Consider the following 22,376-nt stretch of genomic DNA (forward strand, 5'->3'; position numbering starts at 1 on the left):
GATGGGTCACTTGATTACCGGTTCTGTTAATTCCCTCTGGGGCACTTGGCATTGGCCACCTGTAGGTTTCTTACAATACAGCTGAATATAATCAAAGCAGCTAAATATACTGAAGATAAACCAGTGAATGCCCTATGGGCTACAAGATGCAGGAGGGACTGGACTTCCTGCTCATGAAAGGAGTCCCAAAATGACTTATCTGAGATGATGAGCTCCCAAGCAGGTAGGAAGTGGAACAGGTGGTGTCCAAAAGGTGTGTGTGGGGAGGGGGAGAGAAGAGATAACAGAATGGTCCAGCGGAGGAGCTGGAGGGAGAGGTTGTTTGATGCCCTCAACCAGGTTGTCAAAATGGACCCCCAGTCAGCTAGTAGCTACTAGCTGACCCCCAGTCAGCTAGTAGCTATAAAATCCCTCTTACTAGCTGTTCTTTAATTGCCCTACCTGTAAAGGGTTAAAAAGTCTCACTGCTATGCATAGGTAAAAGGAAGTGAGTGAACACCTGGCCGAAAGAGCCAATGGGAAGGCTAAAATGTTTTAAAATTGAAAAACGACTCCCGTTTTGTCTGTCTGTGGTTGTTCTTCAGGGAGAGGCAGACAGGGCTGCAGTTATGCTGTAAGAAGCTTAGGGCCAGGTGTGAAAAATCCTCAGTATCATATGAATCCCACATATGTAAGTAGATCAGGAAATGTCTAGGAAGATGCAATTAAGTTTCTCTCTTTTTATTTCTTTATGGCTTATGGACTCCTCTGTGCTAATCCTCAAGTGCTTTTATTTTGCTTGTAACCTTTAAGATGGACCTCAAGAAAGCTATTCTTGATGCTTAATCCTTGTAGTTTTTTTTTTAAATCTAGCAAAAGCCTAAGTTCTCAGATGTATTTTCTTTCTTTTTTTAAATTAATTGCATTTACTTTTTTTTAAGAACAGAATTGGATGTTTGTGTCTTAACAGATTTGTGCACATGTTGTTTAATTAGCTTGTGGCAACAGCTGATTTTTTTCTCTTTTTTCCTCTTTCTCAGCTCTTTCCTGGGGGTGGGGGTGAAAGGGCTTGAGGGTACCCCACAGGAAGGAATTCTCAAGTGCGCCTTCCTGGGTTCTCAAAGGAGGTTCTGCACTTGGGTGGTGGCAGCATCTATCAATCCAAAGTCAGAGAAAAGCTGTAACCTTGGGAGTTTAATAGAAGCCTGGAGTGGCAAGTTTTAGAGTCCTTGCTGGCCCCCACCTTCTGCACTCAAAGTGCCAGAGTGGGGAATCAGCCTTGACAACTTCTGACTCCTGCCTCTGACCCTTGGCTCCACTTCAGAACCCACTCCTACTGAGTTCAGCACTAATTAGTAGGCCATACTCTTGCTCCAACCATTATGAGGAACTGCTCATGACTTGGTAATTGACAAACAGTCCCAAAACAGAGCCCTCTACAGAGACCTCAGAGCCTGAGGATGTGCCATTCTCCCAAGCTGAAAGGAGGCTTTGAGTATCAGTGCTAGTCCAGGTACTGGAGGCAGTGGATCAGATCCTGTTCTGATAAGAAAGAGTTCTCTCACCAGCTTTCAAAGCAGTACTGGGGAAGGGGCTCTCACTGATTCTGGTTCCTCTAAGATGCGATCCTCAGAAGAAAAGGATCTGGAGAATTATGGTAACACATGGTAGGAGCCTGGTTACAGGGCTGTGGATGCTGCATTAGGTACCAGAGAGTCTTATGAGACTATGTTGGTGCTCACAGTGCTGATGTTCCAAAGAGGACAGTACTGGGGAGGGAGCCAGGTGCTGGTCTGGGTGGTCTCTCTAACCCTTGAGATAGTCGTAGAGGCCCTGGTTTTAGATGTATCTTGGTGCCTGGAGGTGTCAGATGGTTCTAAGGTAGGGGCTTCTGGGTGTTGTTTGGCTGAAGGCTCTCCATTTGGGGCTTCTCGGGCAGTACCGGGGCTTCAGTACTTGCATCAGCTGGAGCCACTAAACCCATTGTGGGATGCAAGATCTCCTGAGAGTCAGCTCTATGAGGTAACATTCCTCTTTCTAGAATCTTAAGTAGGAGCGAGGTGCTTTCTTCTTTTTGAGGGTTTCATCTCTGGAACTGCCCTTGGAGCTCCAGAAGTCACTGGAGCATTCTAAGAAGTTAACAAAGATGTATGGGGTATGGGTTGGGGAAACGGACTCCATTGGAGTTTGGACACATTCCATTAGGAGGAGCTTCAGCCTATCCTCTCTATCTTTGTGGGCCCTATCTTTGAATCCTGTGCAAACTTTACACTTCAATGGTACGTGAGTTTCTCCAAGACTCTGGAGACAACTAGAGTGCCCATCACTAGGGGGAAAGACCTGTGACAGGCCTGGCAAGGCTTGAACCCCAGGGACTTAGGTGTAACACAGGGAAGTGCCAGAGAACAAAAGAGACAAGAAGTTGGGGGGGGAGACCCCTCCAAGCACTAATTGTACTACAACTAAGAAAAATTTTTACTAGGAAATAAAGGCGGGAAGTAAATGAAAGCAGTGGACACCACAGCTGCTCCTGCTTGAGCTTCAGACAGTTGAGAAGGTAATGGAGTGGCAGCAGGTTGGTGTCTTCTTACATGCCCTTGCATGGGAGCAGAAGGCACTGCTCTGTGCATAGGCAGACCCCCAGATACAGCTATTTAAAATCTCTGGTCAAGAATGCACAGGCATGCACGTGTCCTATGTGGCACACCCATAGGGACAGATATTCGAAGAACTAACCCTTTCTTCCCCATCAGGGACTGTTTGAAACTTTAACCAATATTTACTGTCTTTGATAGGGTTTGACTGTTTGTTTTGCATAATTAATCAATTTCAGTTTCAATGCTCTTTGCCTCATTTTGATTCTTTTCCGTTTGTGTGGTTCAATCAATAAATTCAGTCTTTGGCATGAATTTCCTAATGTGTCTGCCATAGTACCGGAAGGCTGAGGTCGCTGTATACCAAATCCTGTATATCAATGTTGTTTAACAACAGTGACTAGGTCGTTAATGCCTTTGCCACTTTGAGCCCATATATTCTACCTAAATTAATACAACAGGAGTCAGTGTGGGACAAAACATAGGGCCACTTGTAGAAGTAGAAAAGTAATCAATCAAAGCTGCACTCACTGGTAGAGTGAAGACTGGGGTCAACAGGTCAAAGTAGAAGACTTAAAGGACATAGTGGGGTTAACTGGTGATGGGCTTTGGAGATATGGAGGAGTCTCAGAGAGAGGTCTGAGTCCAGCATGACCTTGACAGTTCCTTCACTGGAATGTAGGATCTTGTTGGGGTCCAACAGGGCAGTCCCTGAACTATAGTAAAATACTATGATGCTATTATGTTTGTAATCTACCAGTTTAACATATGACATTGCTCTCAGAGGAATGCATGGCAATATTAAGGTCAAACAGCAATCTCATTACAAAAGCAAAGAGAAGTATTAGGGTCCTATGTTTTCCACCTACCAAGTTAAAAATATGACATTAACCCCATAGGACCATTTCTCAACACAATGCAATAAGTGCTCTTTTGGACCTTAGTATCCTAATGTATTTTAATTAGGGCCCTGTAATTTTTAATTTGGTCAGTGAAAAATATAATAGGATCCTTAGTCTCTCCCACACTCTGGAAAAGTGGTTCTCAACCTGTGGCCTGCTTGCAGCCCAATCAGCACACAATTGGGGCCAATGTGACATCCTCAGGGCTGTAACTAGGGTGGGGCAGGAGGGGCACCTGCGCCACGCACAGAGCTGCAGGATCAAGCCCAGCATCAACACCCCCCGCAGGACTGGGCCCAGCAGCATCAGTCCCTCCTCCCCCTGGCAGGCTGGGGCCCAGCAGCATCAGCAGGAAGTCAGGGTGCTCAGCACCCCCGCACCCTGCAGGCTTGCAGGTCCAGTGACCCCAGCTGGAGCAGGCTCCCAGGCACTAGGACTGCAGCAGCAGGCCGGCAGAATGGCTGAGCTACTTGCAGCTGAGGTAAGAGACCAGTGAGAAGGGGGGTGCAGGGGACTAGAGCCACAGGGAGGGGATGCCGGGGGCTAGGGCTGCGGGGAGGGGAGTGCAGTTGGTGAATGGGGGACAGATTCTAGATGGGGGAACTGGTGGCTGGGATGAGTCCCTGGATGGGGGGGCGCTAGATATTGGGACAATTCTTGAATGGGGGGGGTGAGTGCTTGGAGGCACACTGGGGGGGGGGGTGTTTGGATGCAGTTGCTGAGGGCCGTTCAACTAACCTGTGCAACTAACACTTGGCCTGCAGGGACATCAGCAGGGAGGTCTATTTTTCTTGGCTGACCCAATGGCCCAAATTAGATCATCTGTTGTCCCCATTTAAAGTGGCAGATGCTGTTCCTGCAGGTGGTTAGGTGCCATCTATACTATCATAACTAGGCCTCCTAACAATCTTGTCTTTCCTTCCTAATCTACCCTGCATGCAGCAGGATCATTTTATCTAGAATACTACAACTGGTCTATCAAAGTCAGATGATATTTATAAAATTTTAACTGAAGAGGCTTAAAATTACAAACTCCTCTATGGATTAAAAATAGATCAACTCCTAGAGCTCAACTCCCATTCACCAACTGATTTTAATCCACGTCATGATTTATACTGCTAGATCATTAAGCTTAGTCGTCATGTATATTACTACTAAACTGAAGAGCTCTGCATAGCTCAAAACTTAAGTTGGTTGAATAAAAGATGCTACCTCACCAACCTTGTCCAACTAAATGCTACCACAGGACAGAAGATTTTATATCTTTTCCCCCTCACTCAGATGCCACATTCCAAACCTTGGGATCCATGGTATTTTATTTACACCATTCCACTTTATAAAAACAAAGACCAAACGAATCACCACCATATTTTTTAAAATCAGAGGTTCCCAGTAGCAAATACCATTGACCTCTTTCCATCTGAATCTGTGTTAATTCGTTGGTCAAGCAGCAAAGGGCTGCCATAGGGCATGTGATGCCTGCACTGTATTTTGTGGGGAAATGAAAGAAATATAACTATGCAGACGTGTTTATTTTAAACAAAGCACGCTGAGCAGAACTGCTTGTGCAGACGGCGCGAATCTCACGGGCAACGAAGGACGCAGATCCTGGTTACTGCGTGTGACCCAGCGCACGGAGTTGGGTGGGCTCAACGCTGCCGGCTACTCCTACGCTGGCGAGAGCAGCTACCGTCCGGGTGGGGCGAACGGGCCCTGGCTCGCCGCTGCCTCCTCGTAGCCCTCCTGGCCGCAGATCGTTGGTGGGGCTGGGGAAGAGCAAATCCCCCGCCCATCGCTGGAAGCTCCGAGGGCTTGAATCGCTCCCTCCCCGCCCTCTCACTGGCTTCCGCGTCCGCTCCCGTCCCGCCTGTTCCCAGGAGGTCGGGGCCAGTCCCGGGCCCGGGCCCGAGCCCCATCCTTCAGCTCCCGCAGGAAGGTCTCCCGCAGGCGGGCCAGGCCCCCCTCCCGCAGCAAACGCCGCGCCGCCGCCCGACCCCCCAGCTGGGCCCGGGTCAGGGCTGAGGCAGTGACCTGGGCCGCCACGCGGATCGGCCGCGACTCCGACAGCTTCTCGATGAGCCGGGGGTTGTTGAGCAGCGTGAAGAGCAGGCGCCGCAGCACCATCTCGCGGCCCCAGACCCTGCGGCACGACGCCGACAGCCGCAAGCAGGGAGGCAGAACCGCATCACGTGTGGAATCCAGCGCTGTGATTGGCTGAATAGCCCTAGGCGAAGCAGGCCAATAGAAGATAGACAGGACACAATCCCCTCAGGGATTGGCTGCTACCATCGGGGCGGGAGAGAGTAGGCGGCCTTGCCTTTACCGTGATCCTCACTATGATTGGCTGCTCAGAGCTGATGGATACGGAGGGACGTAGGGCGCTAGGTCACGTGCTCACACAGTAGCCGGCGGGTCCGTGAGCGTTGGGTCGGCTGCCTCGTGCCGGAGCCGACCTCTGCGAGGCGCTGTCCGGGGCCCGTCCGCCATGTGCTCGGTAGCGATGCTGAGCGTCCTGCGCAGCGACTCCTACGTGGAGCTGAGTCAGTACCGGGACCAGCACTTTCGGGTGAGGGGCGGGGGTGTGGGGCCGGCGACCTGGAGGGGCGGGCGGGCGAGAGATGGGGAGGTGTGTGGGGGAAATAGGAACGTGGGAGGCGGGGAAGGGGGTGGGGTGGGGCTTGGCGGGTTCGGTTCCGGCGTGCAGGGGGTGAAGATGGGGATGTGGGGAAGAGGAGGATGGAAATCTTGGGCCCTGCACGTAGGGGTTACCAGCAACCTAACAGCTACAGCAGGGGCGGGCAAACTTTTTGGCCTGAGGGCCACATCAGGTTTCTGAAATTGTATGGAGGACCGGTTAGTGGAGGCGGTGCCTCCCCAAACAGCCAGGCGTAGCCCGCCCCCATCCAACCACCCCGTCCCTTGATGGCCCCATGGGACCCTGCCCCATTCCTCCCTCCCTGTCCCTTGACCCCCCCACCCCTGACTACCTACCGCCGCCCCCATTCAACTCCTCTCCTTCCTGAATGCCCCCCCCCCCCGGAATCCCTGCCCCATCCAAGCATCCCTTCTCCTTGACTGCCCCTGGACCCCCTGCCCCTGACTGCCTCCCGGCCTCCTCATACAACTCCTCCTCTCATTCCTGACTGGGGCCCCTGCCCCCATTCAGCCCCCCTGTTCCCTGCCCTCTGACCACCCCGACCCCTATCCACCCCCCCAAGCTCCTCTGCCCCCAGCCAACCCCCCCTACCTCCTTACCGTGCTGCCTGGAGCACCGGTGGCTGGCGATGCTACAGCTGTGCTGCCCATAGCACTGGGTCAGGCCAGCTCTGCAGCTGTGCTGCCCGGGAAGAGCTCACGGTCCGGATGCCCAGAACATTGTGCCTGGTGAGCTGAGGCTGTGGGGGAGGGGGAACAGCAGGGGAGGGGCCGGGGCTAGCCTCCCAGGACAGGAGTTCAGGGGCCGGGCAGGAGGGTCCCGTGGGCCAGATGTGGGCCATAGTTTGCCCACCTCTGAGCTACAGGATTAAACTGTTCCTCACAAACTGATTAAAAAGCTGAATCTCTGCTGTCCAGATGTAGTGACCAGGGGAAAGCTGACCTCGGCTGCTGGACAAGGGGCATGCTGGCCAGTCTCTTTATGGCATCCGCCTACTGGATGCCTGCTTATCCGAAAAACTATACACCCACAAGACCCAGTGGCTCCTGGAGGAGACAAGGGGCACTCTCATTCTGTTTTCCCTCTTGTTCCCGAGCTTCTTGCCCTGTGAGGGCGGCTGGAATGTCTCTACTACTTTAGCTTTCTCACAGCCTCTTGATTGCTCTGATGTGGGTGTAATTTCCCTAGTCTATTCCTTATCCCAGGGTTCATTTTTGAGTTATTTCTCAAAGAATAATTCCACTGGCTCTTCTGCTGCTCCTAAGCAGCAGAGTGAAATTGGCCCATTCTGCTGCTGCTTGGCAGTTGGGACTAAAAGCAGTGAAAACAGGATTCTGTGTCAGTTCACTCTGGAACTGCTTTGCAAGGCTCCAAGCAGCAGAAGTACTGGTGCTTTCTGCAAACTTGGAAAAGTGCCTTGTAGTCTATTCTGTTCATTTTTGGAAGATTATCTTTATAACCATAAGGGCTAGAGGGTTTTTTTTTTAAATGGGCATATGTGGGCTAGTGTGTTTGTTCAGCCTCTTATCTGAAATATTTCCCAATACTGTTACGGTGTTGCAGATCAACTCATCCCACATGTTGCCACTTTACTGTTGAAGATATTGAATGGAGTGGAGTCTAAATGTTGGTTTTTACTGTTTGAAATTTCAGGGTAACAGATATGACCAGGAGCGACTGCTGAAAAAGAGCTGCACCCTGTATGTGGGGAATCTCTCCTTCTATACAACAGAAGAGCAGATCTATGAACTGTTTGGTAAAAGTGGGGATATAAAGAAAATCATTATGGGCCTGGACAAAGTGAAGAAAACTGCTTGTGGCTTCTGTTTTGTTGAGTATCCTTGTCTGCAAAGTAAAACATCTATACCAGTGGTTCTCAAACCTTTGTACTGGTGACCCCTTTCACATAGCAAGCCTCTGAGTGCGACCCCCTTATAAAATAAAAGCACTTTTTAAAATATATTTAACACCATTACAAGTGCTGGAGGCAAAGGGGGTTTGGGATGGAGGTTGACAGCTCATGACCCCCCATGTAATAACCTCATGACCCCCTGAGAGGTCCCGACCCCCAGTTTGAGAACCTGTGATCTATACAGTGGGTATGGAAGCCAAAATCTAGCCAACCCTAACCAGAGTAAAAGAGTTGTAAAGGCTTGGCTTTGTTCCTATTGTAGGTACAATTACAATGTAATAACCAACCGAGTTAAAACACAGTTTAGCCTTGCAGTGCAGATAAGACTGTAAAGGAAATTGTCTCCAGCGCTTCTGGTTGCAAGAAACCGACAACCACCACCAAACGTGAGCTGAGGATACGTGATGCAGCGATTTGCGCCTCAGTCGGCAGCTCGGAGCAGCCCCGTTCCTCGCCCTAGGGCTGAATGGCAACGTACACGCCAGCGCTGTCAGCCAGTCGGAGCGCAGCACAGGGCCCCGGGGAAGCTACGGTGAAGACAGGCGTCGTGAACGACTCACTCGTCGGAAGAGTGAGACCTCGTCCCTGCTTCCCTCTGCCTCCGACTCTGCTCCAGCGCGCGGTCCCTCCCTCCCCGGCTGCAGGCTGGGCCGACGCTCCCGCACCTGCCCAAGACGCAGTCGGGGAGATGAACGCTCCGCGCGCCCCGGGCTGGTGGGGGGCTGGGCAGAGGCGCCAGCCGAGGCGGTGGAGCGCGCCCAAGGGCAGGGGGGTCCAGAGACATTTACCAAGCGCGTGGGCGGCTGTTGGAGGCCCCGCTCTCTATGGCTGCGCCCAGGGGCTTGTCTGGCCCGCGGTTCCCGTTGCCTCACTAGCCTGGGAGGACCCAATACTCGCGCCGGCCCTGAGGCTGGAGAGGAAATGAGCTTATCTCCTCGGAGCCGAGACGCGACGGCCGCATCCGAGAGCCCCGCCCCGCCCGGAACAGCCTCACCTACCGCCGGCGACTTCCTTCCACCCGGAGCTCATTTACATGGACACAGGCGAAGTGCCCCCTCGGCGCCTAATTGGTTCCCAGGTGTGTAGGCTACGCCCCGCCCCGTGGACATGCCCCCACAGGTTAGACCTGTCTCTCAAAGCCGTTGCCGCGCGCCTTCCTTAGGGCGGCCACTTGCTGCCACAGGTGATGCGATTTAGACCTGGGGACTCCGAAAGGCACCTGCCCTGGGCTGTATGGGGCTGGCGTGGTGGTTGCCTAGCCCCGCATGCAGACAGGGTCCCTGACAGGGGCGGCTCTATGAATTTGGCCGCCCCAAGCAGTCATGCGCGGAAGACGCCCCGGGAGCAGCGGACCTCCTGCGGGCATGACTGCGGAGGGTCCGCTGGTCGCGCGGCTCGGCTGGACCTCCCGCAGCTGCGGACGGTTGGCTGGTCCGGCGGCTCCAGTGGAGCTTCCGCAGTCATGCCTGCGGGAGGTCCACTGGAGCCGCGGGCCGAGCGTCCCCTCCGCAGTCATGCCTGCGGCAGGTCTGGTCGTCCCGGGGCTCCGGTGGACCTCCTGCAGGCATGACTGCGGCAGGTCCACCGGCCCAGCCTGCCGCCCCTGCCGGCAAATGCCGCCCCACGCGCGTGCTTGCCGCGCTGGGGTCTGGAGCCGGCCCTGGTCCCTGAGCTGCGTGTTTGGATGCAGTGGCATCATATATGGCTTTTGCTCAAGTCTGCTTTCCATTAGCAATTGCCTCATCTCTCAACCACCTCATGACTTTGAATAGTCCAAACCAATTTATATATGGTGCTTCAGCTGGGCTAACTGCCCAAAGCTGAGTGAAATTGGGGGGGGAGATCATATAGCAAATTTGATGAAAATTGGGAGTAGGTTAAATAGAGTTTATTGGGGTGCTGGAACAATTGTTATAGGGTGGGGGTGCTGGTGGAAACTATGTATTTGGTGTTTGTTATTACTACTTCAAGCCAGGGGATGCAGCAGCACCCTTAGTTCCAGCACCACTGAGATTGTCAAAAAGCCACAATTCCAAATCAGGCCAACTTTGGTTAAAAGCCCATAGTGGTTAAAAAGCAACACAAAGATGTAACCCTCACACCTCCTGGGTGTGGTGTTCTGTCCCATGCATCTGGCATGCATCCGACGAAGTGGGTATTCACCCACGAAAGCTCATGCTCCAAAACGTCTGTTAGTCTATGGTGCCACAGGACTCTTTGCTGCTGTCCCATCTAGTGGCACCAAGACCACTTAGAGAGAGAGAAATGCTCCAGAGACTCCAGGTTTGATCCTCCCCCCTCCCCGATGATTGGGGTCTGTCGGCGTTACAAGTGGGGGCTTGTCCGTGATTTCAACTGGGCAGGCTTTGAAGTTCAGGACATGCTTCCTCAGCTAGGGGAAGACCACAGACTCTAGTGAGGTACGAAGGCACCCGGGCAGGTTTATTGTCAAACGAAGCACAGTAGTTTCCTTTAGACTCTACAGGACATACTATGAATATGTGCCCCCTGTCAATGGACACAGCTTAGTCAGTGGCGGGACACTCCACTGCCTCCTAGGCTGGACGATGTGCACTTCCTGACCTATTCTTATACAGATGCAGAACAAATTACTCATCCTTCCTGATGTATTGAAGTGCAGCCCCTTTACTCATTAGGGTGCTGTCTTTAAGATGCACCTGCCTGTTCCTTGTTATCTCTGTGGAGTGTTCTGATGCCATCTTGGCACAAGTTCCTCTTATTAGCACTTATGTGTGGATGCACCTGCTTCTAGCAACCCTCTTCTTGCCAACTTCTGTGAGGTGGGGCCTGCCTCTGGCTCACAGCCCAGCTTTTGCTCAGCAATGCCTGGAAGTACTTTGGTTCAAGCTTCAGGCCTCAGACTGGGCCTTTGAGACAAGAGTTTATGTTTCAGGGCTTCATCTTACTACAGGTGTGACGTTCCCCTCTGGTTTTGTCTGGACCGATGATCTGCTAGGTCACTCCAATCCTTGACTCGTGGAGCCAGCCTTACCCTGCACTGCTGTGAGAACCCTCACTCCTGGGCTGTTCATGCACAGCCTTTGGCACGTAAGCTGCTCCCAGCTACTTGCAACCGAATGACACTAGCCAATATCTCTGGTCCCTGACACAACCCTAGGAACCTCCGTCTTGCAGTGTCCAGTTATACCTGCTGGACGCTGCAAGCTTATATAAGTTCGTTAAAGAAATTGATATGTATCAGGCTTGTTATCCCAAGGGGAGTCTCTGACGCACTTTAAACCAAACACACTGCTTCAGGTAGAATAAACAAACAGATTTATTAACTATAAAGATAGATTTTAAGTGCTTATAAGTCAAAACAGAACAAGTCAGATTTGGTCAAATGAAATAGATGCGTCTCACCACAGGAAAAACAACAAGGAGTACTTGTGGCACCTTAGAGACTAATAAATTTATTTGGCCATAAGCTTTCATGGGGTGAAACCCACTTCATCAGATGCATGGAGTGGAAAATACAGTAGGTAGGTATAAATACACAGTACATGAAAAGGTGGGAGTTCCCTTACCAAGTTGGGGGGTCAGTGCTAACGAGACAATTCAATTAAGGTGGAAGTGGGCTAGTCTCAACAGTTGACAAGAAAGGGTGAATACCAAGGGAGGAAAAGTCAGTTTTGTAGTGCTAATGAGGCCAATGTAATCAACGTGACCCATTTCAAACAGTTGACAAGAAGGTGTGAGTATCAGCAGGGGGAAATTAGTTTTTGTAGTGACCCATCCACTCCCAGTCTTTATTCAGGCCCAATTTGATGGTGTCCAGTTTGCCAATTAATTCCAGTTCTGCAGTTTCTCGTTGGAGTCTGTTTTTGAAGTTTTTTTCTTGAAGAATTGCCACTTTTAAGTCTGTTATTGAGTGTCCAGGGAGACTGAAGTGTTCTCCTACTGTTTTTGAATGTTGTAATTCTTGAAATCTGATTTGTGTCCATTTATATTTTGTGTAGAGACTGTCCGGTTTGGCCAATGTACATGGCAGAGAGGCATTGCTGGCACATGATGGCATAGATCCCATTGGTAGATGTGCAGGTGAACAAGCCCCTGATGGTTTGCCTGATGTGGTTATGTCCTATGATGGTGTCCCTTGACTAGATATGCAGACAGAGTTGGCAATGGGGTTTGTTGCAGGGATTGGTTCCTGGGTTAGTGTTTTTGTTGTGTGGTGTGTAGTTGCTGGTGAGTATTTGCTTGAGGTTGGGTGGCTGTCTGTACGCGAGGACAGGCTTACCACCACAGGCTGACTGCTCTTCAACCAGGCTCTCTCCTTTGATCTGTGCTTCAGGTGCTTGGTGGTGGTGGTGGTGTCTGTAGATGTAGGTGGAAGAGTCTCCTTTACCATCATCCAAACCCCACTGATCCTTGTCCCCTGACCGCGCCTTCTCAGTACCCCCGCCCCTGACCGCCCCCTCCCGAGACCCCGCCCCCTATCCTGCCCCCCCTGCTCCTTGTCTCCTGACTGCTCCGACCCTTATCCCCCACACCCTGACAGGCTCCCCGGGACTTCCATGCCTATCCAACCCCCCCCTACTCCCTGTCTCCTGACTGCCCTCTGAGAACCTCTGCCCCATCCAACCTTTCCCTGTCCCCTGACTGCCCCCCGGGACCTCCTGCCCTTTATTCCTCCCCCCCCCCCCCCCCCCGCTCCCCATCCCCTTACCAGGCCGCTCAGAGCAGCAGGACTGGCTTATTGGAAAGCCTGGGAGGTGGGCGGGCACAAGCACCATCATCTCATCCACGCATTGAGACCCAGGAGTTCTCCCTGTCTAACTGGCCCTGCGCTTGGAACTGGAAGCATTTCAGAAAATGCTACCGTGGAGGTCCTGGATTTCAGTCTCTTACCTAGCAGCCTAAATTTTAAATCCAAGACTTAGAAGATGCTAGAGCTAAAAGCTACAGAAATACTATAAAAGCGAACATAGAATTTACTTAAAACTAAAACTAACAATGATGAACTAACAATGCACAAGCTGCACTTGTATTGTCCCCCCCTTAATCTACTCAACTTTCACCGGCATTATTTTTCCACATAATTTAGGTGAAACATTAGACTTTAACTCAGTCAGATTAAAGTCTTTTCATTCTAAAATCTCAATTTGGGGGCAGGGGTGTCACTTTTTATATAGGGGCCTTTCTGTTCTTGGGGTAATGACTTCTGATCACACTGAGATGTCTTTAATTTGTGGCTAATCCAAACATGCATGTATACTGTTTGAGCGCTTTTGTCTGTGGATTCAAGGTATTTTACACATATATTAGGAGGCCCAAATGGGTCTTAGAGCTGTACTTTGCTGTTGTGTAGGCAAGGTCTAAGAGTATCAAAGTGTCACTGTACCTTAAGAAATATAAACTGTCGTTGGAAACATACAAGCTGTAAGTCATTTACATTTTTGTACTTTTCATTGTCTGTTTCTTTATGAAAATTGATAAACATTTAAGCTAATCTATCTATACTGAAAGAAAGAAATGCTGTCCATTCATTCCTGTTGGGCTGTCCCTATACTCATATTGTACATGCTCTGATAGTTTTAAGTGGGTTGTATTAATTTTATTAGGAAATAATCTATTTTCACAGCTGAGCCGGGGTAGCTCCAGGCCCCAGTACGCCAAGCGCGTGCTTGGGGTGGCAAGACGCGGGGGGCGCCCTGCCGGTTGCCGCGAGGGCGGCAGGCAGGCTGCCTTCGGCGGCTTGCCTGCGGAGGGTCCGCTGGTCCTGCGGCTTCGGAGGACCTCCCGCAGGCAAGCTGCCGAAGGCAGCCTGCCTGCTATGCTTGGGGCGGCAAAATTCCTAGAGCCACCCCTGAGCTGAGCACAGTAGGCAAGTCTGTAAAAATGCAGATACACTCTTTGAGCATGAAAATTGAGTAAAATGAGCTTGCAAATGGCTACTGGGGGCCTACAGTTACTTCATGTTTTTAAGGAAAAAACTGTGATAGGTATATCCATATTTTTGTGTGTACATCCTGTGTGCCCAGCTGTGAGAATGTGTCTTTAAAGGCCAAATTCCACACTTGGCTGTGCAAGGTTGTCACCTATTCAAGGCCAATATTAGCCATAAACCTGTACATCAGAGGGGAGACTTTATCCCTAATTAGTTTTCATTCATACTTCCATCTACCTTTGCTTTATAGTTTTAGGAATGATTGACAATGTTTTGCTCTCTTTGATGGGCAAGACTTGTTCTTGTAATAAACCTTTTGTCCATTTCAGGGTCAAAGTTACTGATCCCATGGCAACTGATGTTTCTAATAGTCCAAGTCTGTGACTTTGCCCAAACGTCATTCAGTTCTGGCAAGTGGAGTGAACTTAGGATGTCAGCCAAGACCTTTTGGGGGATTCTTGCTCTGCTCCGAATTTTCTGGTGTCTTCTTCCTCAGACAGGTTACCTTCATCCTGATGAATTCTTCCAATCACCTGAGGTCATGGCAGGTAAATTTTCCTGCATTTGTGCATGGTTATTTTTAGAAACCCAGTTTATATTAATTCTCTACATTCTAGAGGTTTAAGCAGGAAACATTACATTATTTACATTAGCAGGTGTAAAAAGGCAGCATTGTTGAGCAGTTGGCTGTCCCACTGACAGGCAGTGTGACTCTGAGCAGGTAACTGAACCTCTCTGCTTCAGTTTTCCCATCTGTAACATTAGAATAATATAGTACTTGCTACCTCACCAGAACAATATACTCTGGGGCTAAAATCATTAATGTTGATAAAGTATGTAATTATACAGCTGGATTCTGATTGGTTTATTGTGCTATTCTGATTATGTGAGAATATACACAAACACAACAGTCCACAGATGGCCCTCTGTACTGGTCTTCAATCTATAAACAGCAAATCTGCCTATTGCTCCTAAGATCTCCAAAGTGGAGCACAGGATCTGGTCCAAGACGTGAACTGCTTGATAATAGTGACCATAATGTAATTTAATTTAACATCCGTGTGGGGGGCAAAATGCCAAAGAAGCCCACCACTGTAGCATTTAACTTCAAAAATGGGAACTACATAAAAATGAGGAAGCTATTTAAACAGAAATCAAAAGGAATTGTCACAAGAATGAAATTCCAGGAAGCTGCATGGAAGCGCTTTAAAAACACCATAAGAAGGACTCAAATTAAATGTATACTCCAAATTTTAAAAAAAGGAGGACCAAAAGAAAATGCTTCCACGGCCAAACAACAGAATAAAAGAGGCAGTTAGAGGCAAAAGGGCATCACTTAAAAATTGAAAGTCAAATCCTACTGAGGAAAATAGAAAGGACCACAAACTCTGGCAAGTCAAGTGTAAAAGTATAATTATACAAGCCAAAAAAGAATCTGAAGAGCAATTAGCAAAAGACACACAAACTAACAGACAAAAAAAAAAAAAAATTAAATACCTCACAAGCAGGAAACCTGCCAAACAATCAGTGGGACCACTGGACAATCATAAGAACATAAGAACGGCCGTACCGGTTCAGACCAAAGGTCCATCTAGCCCAGTATTCTGTCTACCGACAGTGGCCAATGCCAGGTGCCCCAGAGGGAGTGGACCTAACAGACAATGATCAAGTGATCTCTCTCCTGCCATCCATCTCCATCCTCTGACAAACAGAGGCTAGGGACACCATTCCTTACCCATCCTGGCTAATAGCCATTAATGGATTTAACCACCATGAATTTATCCAGTTCTCTTTTAAACGCTGTTATAGTCCTAGCCTTCACAATCTCCTCAGGTAAGGAATTCCACAAGTTGACTGTGCACTGCATGAAGAAGAGCACTCGAGGAAGATATAGCCATTGCAGAGAAGCTAAATGAATTATTTGCATTTGTCTCTCCATTGCAGAGGGTTTGGGAGAGATTCCCACACCTGAGCCATTCTTTTTAGGTGAAAGATATGAGGAACTGTCCCAGATTGAGGTGTTAGAGGAGGTTTTGGAACAAATGGATAAATTAAACATTAATAAGTCACCAGGACCAGATGGTATTCATCTAAGAGTTCTGAATGAACTCACATATGTGATTGCAGAGCTACTAACTGTGGTATATAAACCAATTGCTTAAATCAACTTCTGTACCAGATGATTGGAGGATAGCCAATGTGATGCCAATTTTTAAAAAAGGCCCCAAAGGCGATCCTGACTATTACAGACTGGTTAACCGAACTTCAGTATCAGGCAAATTGATTGAAACTATAGTGAAGAACAGAATTATCAGATGCATAGACGAACACGGTTTGTTGGGAAAGAGTGAGTATGGCTTATGTAAGGGAAATCGTGCCTCACCAATCTATTAGAATTCTTTGAGGGGTTCAACAAACACATGGAAAGGGGTGATGCAGTAGTGTAGTGGGGTGGCTGCCCCACTCCTGGGTAAAAGGGATTAAAAGCAGTGAGAGCAGGTGTGGCCAGCTCAATCAGGGCCCAGCTGGCCCTGATAAGAGGGCTGTGGGCCAGGAGCTGTAGGAGTTTCACTCTAACCCTGGAGTGGGAAGGGCTAGCTGCCTGGGAGCAAGGTACTTGAAGCAGAGCAGGGGAAGGGCAAAGGCAAAGGCAGCTTGTTGAAGGCCTATGAAGGTACTGGGGCTACAGAGGTGCAGCCTGGGAATAGGCAGAGGCAGCAGGTCCTAACCCCTTGCCAATGATGTGTGGCCATGACAGACTGCAGTCTGCCCCAGGGAGCGGGGGCTAGATGATGACTGGCAGTAGCCTCTGAGGCAAGATGAGTTTAGAGGGTTGGAGGCTCCCCTGGGAGGGGAGACCCAGAGTGTGGGGGTACTGCTGGGGCAGAACCCAGAGGTAAAGGGGCACTGGGGTCCGGGAGGGACATGGGGGCCAGTGGCAGGTGAGACGCCAGCCAGTAGGAGGTGCTCTGTATGCTGGAGAGCTAATTCACAGACGACCAGCAGGAGGCGCCATGCCAGTGAGTCTTCACTTCGCTACAAGTAGATATAGTGTACTTGGACATTCAGAAAGCCTTTTACAAGATCCTTCACCAAATGCTATTAAGCAAAGTAAGCAGTCATGGGAAAAGAGGGAAAGTCATCTCATGGATCAGTAACTGGTTAAAAGACAGGAAACAAAGCATAGGAATAAATGGTCAGTTTTTAGAATGGAGAGTCGTGACTAGCAGTGTCCTCCAGTGATCTGTACTGTTCAACATATTTATAAATGATCTGGATAAAGGAGTGAATAGTGAGGTGGCAAAGATTGCAGACGATACAGTATAGTTAAGTCTAAAGCAGACTGCAAAGAGTAACAATGGGGATCTCACAAAACTGGGTGTATGGGTAACAAAATGGCAAATGAAATTCAAAGTTGATAAATGCAAAGTAATGCACATTGGAAAATATAATCCCAACTCTAAATACAAAATTATGTGACCTAAATTAGCAGTTACCACTTAAGAAAGAGATGTTGAAGTAATTGTGGATAGTTCTCTGAAAACATCTGCTTAATGTGGAGCGAAAGTCTAAAAAGCTAACAATGTTAGGAACCATTAGGAAAGGGATGGATAATAAGATAGAAAAGATCACAGTGCCACCATATAAATCCATTTTATGCCCACACCTTTAATACAGTGTGCTGTTCTGGTTTCCCCCCCCCCCCTCCCGCCCCCCATATCAAAAAAGATATATTGGAAATGGATACGGTGAAGAGAAGGGCAACAAAAATGATTAGGTGTATGGAACAGCTTGCCAGAGAGATTAAAAAAACTGTGAATATTCAGCTGGGAAATGAGAAGACTAAGGGGGGGGAAGGGGTGTGGTAGAAGTCCATAGAATTGTGAATGGTCTAGAGCAGGGGTAGGCAATCTATGGCACGCGTGCCGAAGGCAGCACACGAGCTGATTTTCAGTGGCACTCATGCTGCCCGGGTCCTGGCCACCGGTCCGGGGAGCTCTGCATTTTAATTTTAATTTTAAATGAAGATTCTTAAACATTTTAAAAACCTTATTTACTTTACATACAACAATAGTTTAGTTATATATTATAGACCTATCTATAGTTTTTAGAGACTTTCTAAAAACATTAAAATATATTCCTGGCACGCAAAACCTTAAATTACAGTGAATAAATGAAGACTCGGCACACCACTTCTGAAAGGTTACCGACCCCTGGTCTAGAGAAAGTGAATAAGGAAGTGTTATTTATCCCTTCACATGACACAAGAACCTAATAAAATTAATAGGCAGGACATGTAAAACAAACAAAAGGAAGTAATTCTTCACACAATGCACAGCTATTGGGCTTGATGCAGCAAATATTGAGTGAAATTCTATATACTTTGTTAAGAAAGTAGTCAGATTAGGTGATCACAGTGGTCCCTTCTGGCCTTAAAAATCTCTGAATTCTTCAGGCTCTCTGTATGCAGAACACCTATTGAAGCTAATGGATATTCTGCATGTTGGGTGACTGTAACATTGGAACCTAATTCTATTATCTAGGAATTGTAATTGATTAATAAAGCTATGTCTAGTATATTTATATAAAATGGGCAGGTTGTTTGAAAATATGTTGAGAACTGAACTTTCCATTTGAACATTTTTAAATGAATAATACTTAGCCTTCATATAATATTTTTCATCTACAAAAAGCACTATACAAGTACCAACAAATCCTCACAACCCCCATGTAAGGTGGGTTCTGTATGTATTATAATTAAGGATATGATTTTTTTCATGGAGGTCATGGATTCTGTGACTTTAACAGACCTCTGTGAGTTCTTCAGCTTCTGCTCTGGCTGCAGGAGCAGCCCCCACCACAGGAACAGCAGCTGGGGATGGAACAGTGGCAGCCCTTAAGGCTGGAGTAGCGGCAGAGAGCTGGAGAGCCCCCAGGGCCAGAGCAGTAGCCAGAACTGGAGCAGCCCGAGCAGTCAGGGCTGGGTCAGTCCCCAGGGCTGGAGCAGCATCTGGAGCTAGAGCAGCCCCCAAGGCCGGAGCAGGCCTTAAGCCTGAAGCGGCCCCCACAACCGGAGCAGCTGCCAGGGCTGGAGCAGCTCAGAGGGTAGAAGTTTTTATTTTGGGAACAGGAAGATCTGATTTCTCTTTCTGTTCTCACCATGAAGTTCTAAATAGCCATGGTGGACAACATAATAACTACTCTGAAGTCCTAGATGGTTATAGTTTTGTTACAGTATTATTGTCCACTTAACTATGCTGCTTCTCACAGCAAACTGTATTTTTAATGCATGTATACTGGTCAATTTACCAATGTGTGTCATCTGCTTTTCTTCTCCCTCCGCAGGAGATATTTTAGACCTACAAGTCTATTATCCCTGGGAATTCCTTTCCAGTTCTCCTTGTAGAACAGCTGTGTTCCCATTAATTACATCTGGCATTACCTACTGGATGATCAAGTCTTTGCAACAGCTGGGCATGTGGTCAAATGGCATCAACAGCTACACCCTTCTTGTGTCACCTCGCCTTCTCCTCACCACCTTTTCTTTCATACTTGACTATAGCGTGTATCGGCTAGCTCCTTTCTGGGGTGCAGATCGGTGGAACGCCCTGGTTCTGCTTGCTGGGTCCTATGTCACACTAGTATTTTACACAAGAACATTTACTAACACACTTGAAGGACTTCTGTTTGCCCTGCTGATGGTACTAGTATCTCCAAAAGCCGTTGGTTATGGAACAGACATCAGCCAGGCGAAACCTACCAGTAGCAGTCTCATAGGGATTATAACAGTTGCTGGGTTTTTCAACAGGCCAACTTTTCTGGCATTTGCTTTAATGCCACTGCTTTACTGGGCAGTTTTAAATGCCACTTCTCAGCACAGTATTAAAACTATTGCAAAGCACCTCTTGAAGCTTGTTTCAAGCACAGCTTTCACTGCCATCATCTTCACAGCAGCTGACACGTTATATTTTACCTCCATTGGATCAGAGATTAGCCTATACAGCATTAAAAAGAATGGCTTGTTAAGCACCATAGCTCAAATAAATCAGAATGTAATAGTGACCCCTTTTAATTTTCTCCGCTATAATCTTAATCCCCATAATCTTGCACAGCATGGGATTCACCCAAGATTTACTCATTTTGCAGTCAATGGGATAATGCTCTTTGGGATCCTGCACATTCTGGCCATCAGTGTTGGTTTAAAAATGCTGAAATTAAACATCCATCTATTATCATGGATCAGACTACATAATCATAGACCATCTACAATGTTGGTGCTTGCCAAAGGCAAGCCAACATTATTATTATTCTATTTTGTTCCTTTGGCATTCCTTTCCCTATTCAACCATCAAGAACCTCGATTCCTCATTCCTCTTATTTTACCACTAGTCCTACTGATCACACCGCAGAATAGAACCCTGAAGTGGAAACCCATCATTATTATTTTCAATGTTCTTGGTGCCCTTTTGTTTGGGTGCTTACACCAGGGAGGGCTGATCCCATGCCTGTCTCATTTAGAACAGCTCATACATTCTACAGAGTCCCTGAACCATCCAGCACACTATATTCTACTCTTTGCTCACACCTATATGCCTCCCAGGTTTCTGCTCAGTATCAATAAGAGAGACCCATTAGTAGAAATAATTGATATGGCTGGAACTGAAGAAAACACCCTCTGCCAAACACTGGGACACTTAGCAAACAACATTGCCTGTGGGACTAGAGAGATTGATAAAGAAAGAACTTGTCATTTGTTTGTTATAACCCCTGGTACAGTCAGAACAACAATACAAAAATGTGGGGTTTTGTTCAAGAATGAGACGTTAATATTTCCACACTTGACAATGGAAGATCCACCACAAATATCCTTTCTATTCAGTGAAAAATGGAGAAGTCAGTTAGGACTATACATCCTTCAGATAGACAGAAATGAACAGAGCATTTAGTTATTAGAGGATTTATGTTTCACTTTTTAATTTTATTTAGTTCTGCTGAAAGTTGCTGGATCAACAGTCCTGGAGATTGATGTTCTCTCCATTTATTCACAGACACGAGTACAGCACAAGCAGTGGGAGTGCAAACTTCCCCATATTGTCCCCCCCACTATTACCCTCATCAGTGTTTCTCAGCCCTGGTCTGGATGGATGCTATCTAAGTGTGAGGTCGTTCAATCTCCAGCATTGTTTTTACACCAGGATAATTTTCCTGCTGGGAGAGGACTAAATCAGAGAAAAAAGGCTGAAGTTCTCTGCACAAAACTTTCCAGATGGTTTTGGGTCAGTTCTTCTCGTGTCAGATATAATGTTTTGTTTTTTTATTTCTTTTATTATATCTCTATGGATTATACTTTTTATTTATATGCATTAATGCTACAGCTAAGCATTCAGGGCCTCCTCCCAGTAGTTACAGCAGGCTCCAGTCACGATATAGAATTCATCTTTATGAGCACCTCAGTTACAGGATGGTGCATGATCAGATATATCCTCTCAAGGGATTGTATCATGTCCTTGAAAAGGGAGTGGGATTAGTTTAATTGTCTAGTAATGTCTAATGTTTCATCACTAGCAAGTCAGATCCTAGGAATGGAAACCCCAGGTTCAATCCCCAAACCAGCCACTGCTTAGTCTTACTGTTCATTTAGCTTTTCCTGCTACAGGGCCATTTATTTGTGGAAACAGTATATTTTAAATTGCCTTTCTATTAGGAGTGGATCTGAACTTGAACCCTGGATTCACAGATCCCTGAACTACAGTGAGGGGAATTGCGGAAGTTGAACCAAGATCTGGATAGAAATTTCACAGGTGACCCCCTTTGGATACAGGAGTTTGGTTCTGGGCATTATGAACAAACACTTCCAGACTTCGGGGAAATATTAATCCTGATCCAAACCTTGTATGTCAAGCCCGTCTCTTTCAGAGGAACCTGCCAGTGATAAATGGGACCTGTTCAAATGCCAGTCATACTACACGAAGGGCATGGTACATACAGTTTCAGATCTTAAATGTCAATTTTACAAGCAGACCAAATAATGGACTATGAAGATAGTTTATGGGGCCAAGTTATAAAAGGAAATCAAGACCAAGTCCCAGTATCAAGAATTTATCATTCTTTGCCAGATTTCACAGAAGACAATGTCCGTGCTTGGCATTCTGATCAATGTAAATAGTTTTTGGTCTCTGCAAAGCACTTTATACTAGGGGGAAAGCTGTTTTTCTTAATTGTGGAAATGCATGTAGGTTATGTGTGTTTGTTTGCTTTGCTGTTTTATGTAACATTAGAAGAAGTTATGAAAACACCTTGATACTGTACTGTATTTTTCAGGTTAATTCTATTGTTTTTTATGCTGCTACACGTTTCTGAAAAGAATCTTGTTCCATATGTTTTGTGTTATATTTGGGAGGGGGGGTGTTGTACTAACTTT

General features: G+C 47.6%; 4 protein-coding genes across 11 annotated transcripts in view; 3 read left to right on the forward strand and 1 right to left on the reverse strand.

Annotated features, from left to right (window-relative positions):
* DLG1 (discs large MAGUK scaffold protein 1) overlaps window positions 1-22,376 on the forward strand; it is a 740,792-nt gene that overhangs the window by 520,895 nt on the left and 197,521 nt on the right. The window lies entirely within an intron of this gene.
* Window positions 4,989-5,674, reverse strand: LOC123377299 (protein NCBP2AS2-like). Its single transcript, XM_045030032.1, has one exon. It carries the CDS (start codon window positions 5,597-5,599, stop codon window positions 5,312-5,314), a length of 288 nt encoding a protein of 95 aa, XP_044885967.1. The 5' UTR covers window positions 5,600-5,674; the 3' UTR covers window positions 4,989-5,311.
* LOC123377298 (nuclear cap-binding protein subunit 2-like) lies at window positions 5,890-8,042 on the forward strand. The gene is made up of 2 exons (XM_045030031.1): window positions 5,890-6,041; window positions 7,785-8,042. Exons 1-2 carry the CDS (start codon window positions 5,961-5,963, stop codon window positions 8,025-8,027), a joined length of 324 nt encoding a protein of 107 aa, XP_044885966.1. The 5' UTR covers window positions 5,890-5,960; the 3' UTR covers window positions 8,028-8,042.
* LOC123377293 (GPI mannosyltransferase 4-like) lies at window positions 8,708-21,083 on the forward strand. The gene is made up of 3 exons (XM_045030024.1): window positions 8,708-9,121; window positions 14,284-14,502; window positions 19,301-21,083. The coding sequence occupies exons 1-3, from the start codon at window positions 8,965-8,967 to the stop codon at window positions 20,899-20,901; spliced, it is 1,977 nt and encodes a 658-aa protein (XP_044885959.1). The 5' UTR covers window positions 8,708-8,964; the 3' UTR covers window positions 20,902-21,083.

This window comes from Mauremys mutica, chromosome 9 (genome assembly GCF_020497125.1).
Source record: "Mauremys mutica isolate MM-2020 ecotype Southern chromosome 9, ASM2049712v1, whole genome shotgun sequence".
Taxonomy (NCBI): domain Eukaryota; kingdom Metazoa; phylum Chordata; order Testudines; family Geoemydidae; genus Mauremys; species Mauremys mutica.

What these genes read in the sequence shown, in the direction of transcription:
- LOC123377299 (XM_045030032.1), bottom strand. Translation starts at nt 5,599, where the DNA reads ATGGTGCTGCGGCGCCTGCTCTTCACGCTGCTCAACAACCCCCGGCTC.
- LOC123377298 (XM_045030031.1), top strand. Translation starts at nt 5,961, where the DNA reads ATGTGCTCGGTAGCGATGCTGAGCGTCCTGCGCAGCGACTCCTACGTG. An exon ending in ACCGGGACCAGCACTTTCGG is followed by an intron (nt 6,042 to 7,784) that starts GTGAGGGGCGGG and finishes TTGAAATTTCAG; the next exon opens with GGTAACAGATATGACCAGGA.
- LOC123377293 (XM_045030024.1), top strand. Translation starts at nt 8,965, where the DNA reads ATGAGCTTATCTCCTCGGAGCCGAGACGCGACGGCCGCATCCGAGAGC. An exon ending in GGCGCCTAATTGGTTCCCAG is followed by an intron (nt 9,122 to 14,283) that starts GTGTGTAGGCTA and finishes TGTCCATTTCAG; the next exon opens with GGTCAAAGTTACTGATCCCA. An exon ending in ATCACCTGAGGTCATGGCAG is followed by an intron (nt 14,503 to 19,300) that starts GTAAATTTTCCT and finishes CTCCCTCCGCAG; the next exon opens with GAGATATTTTAGACCTACAA.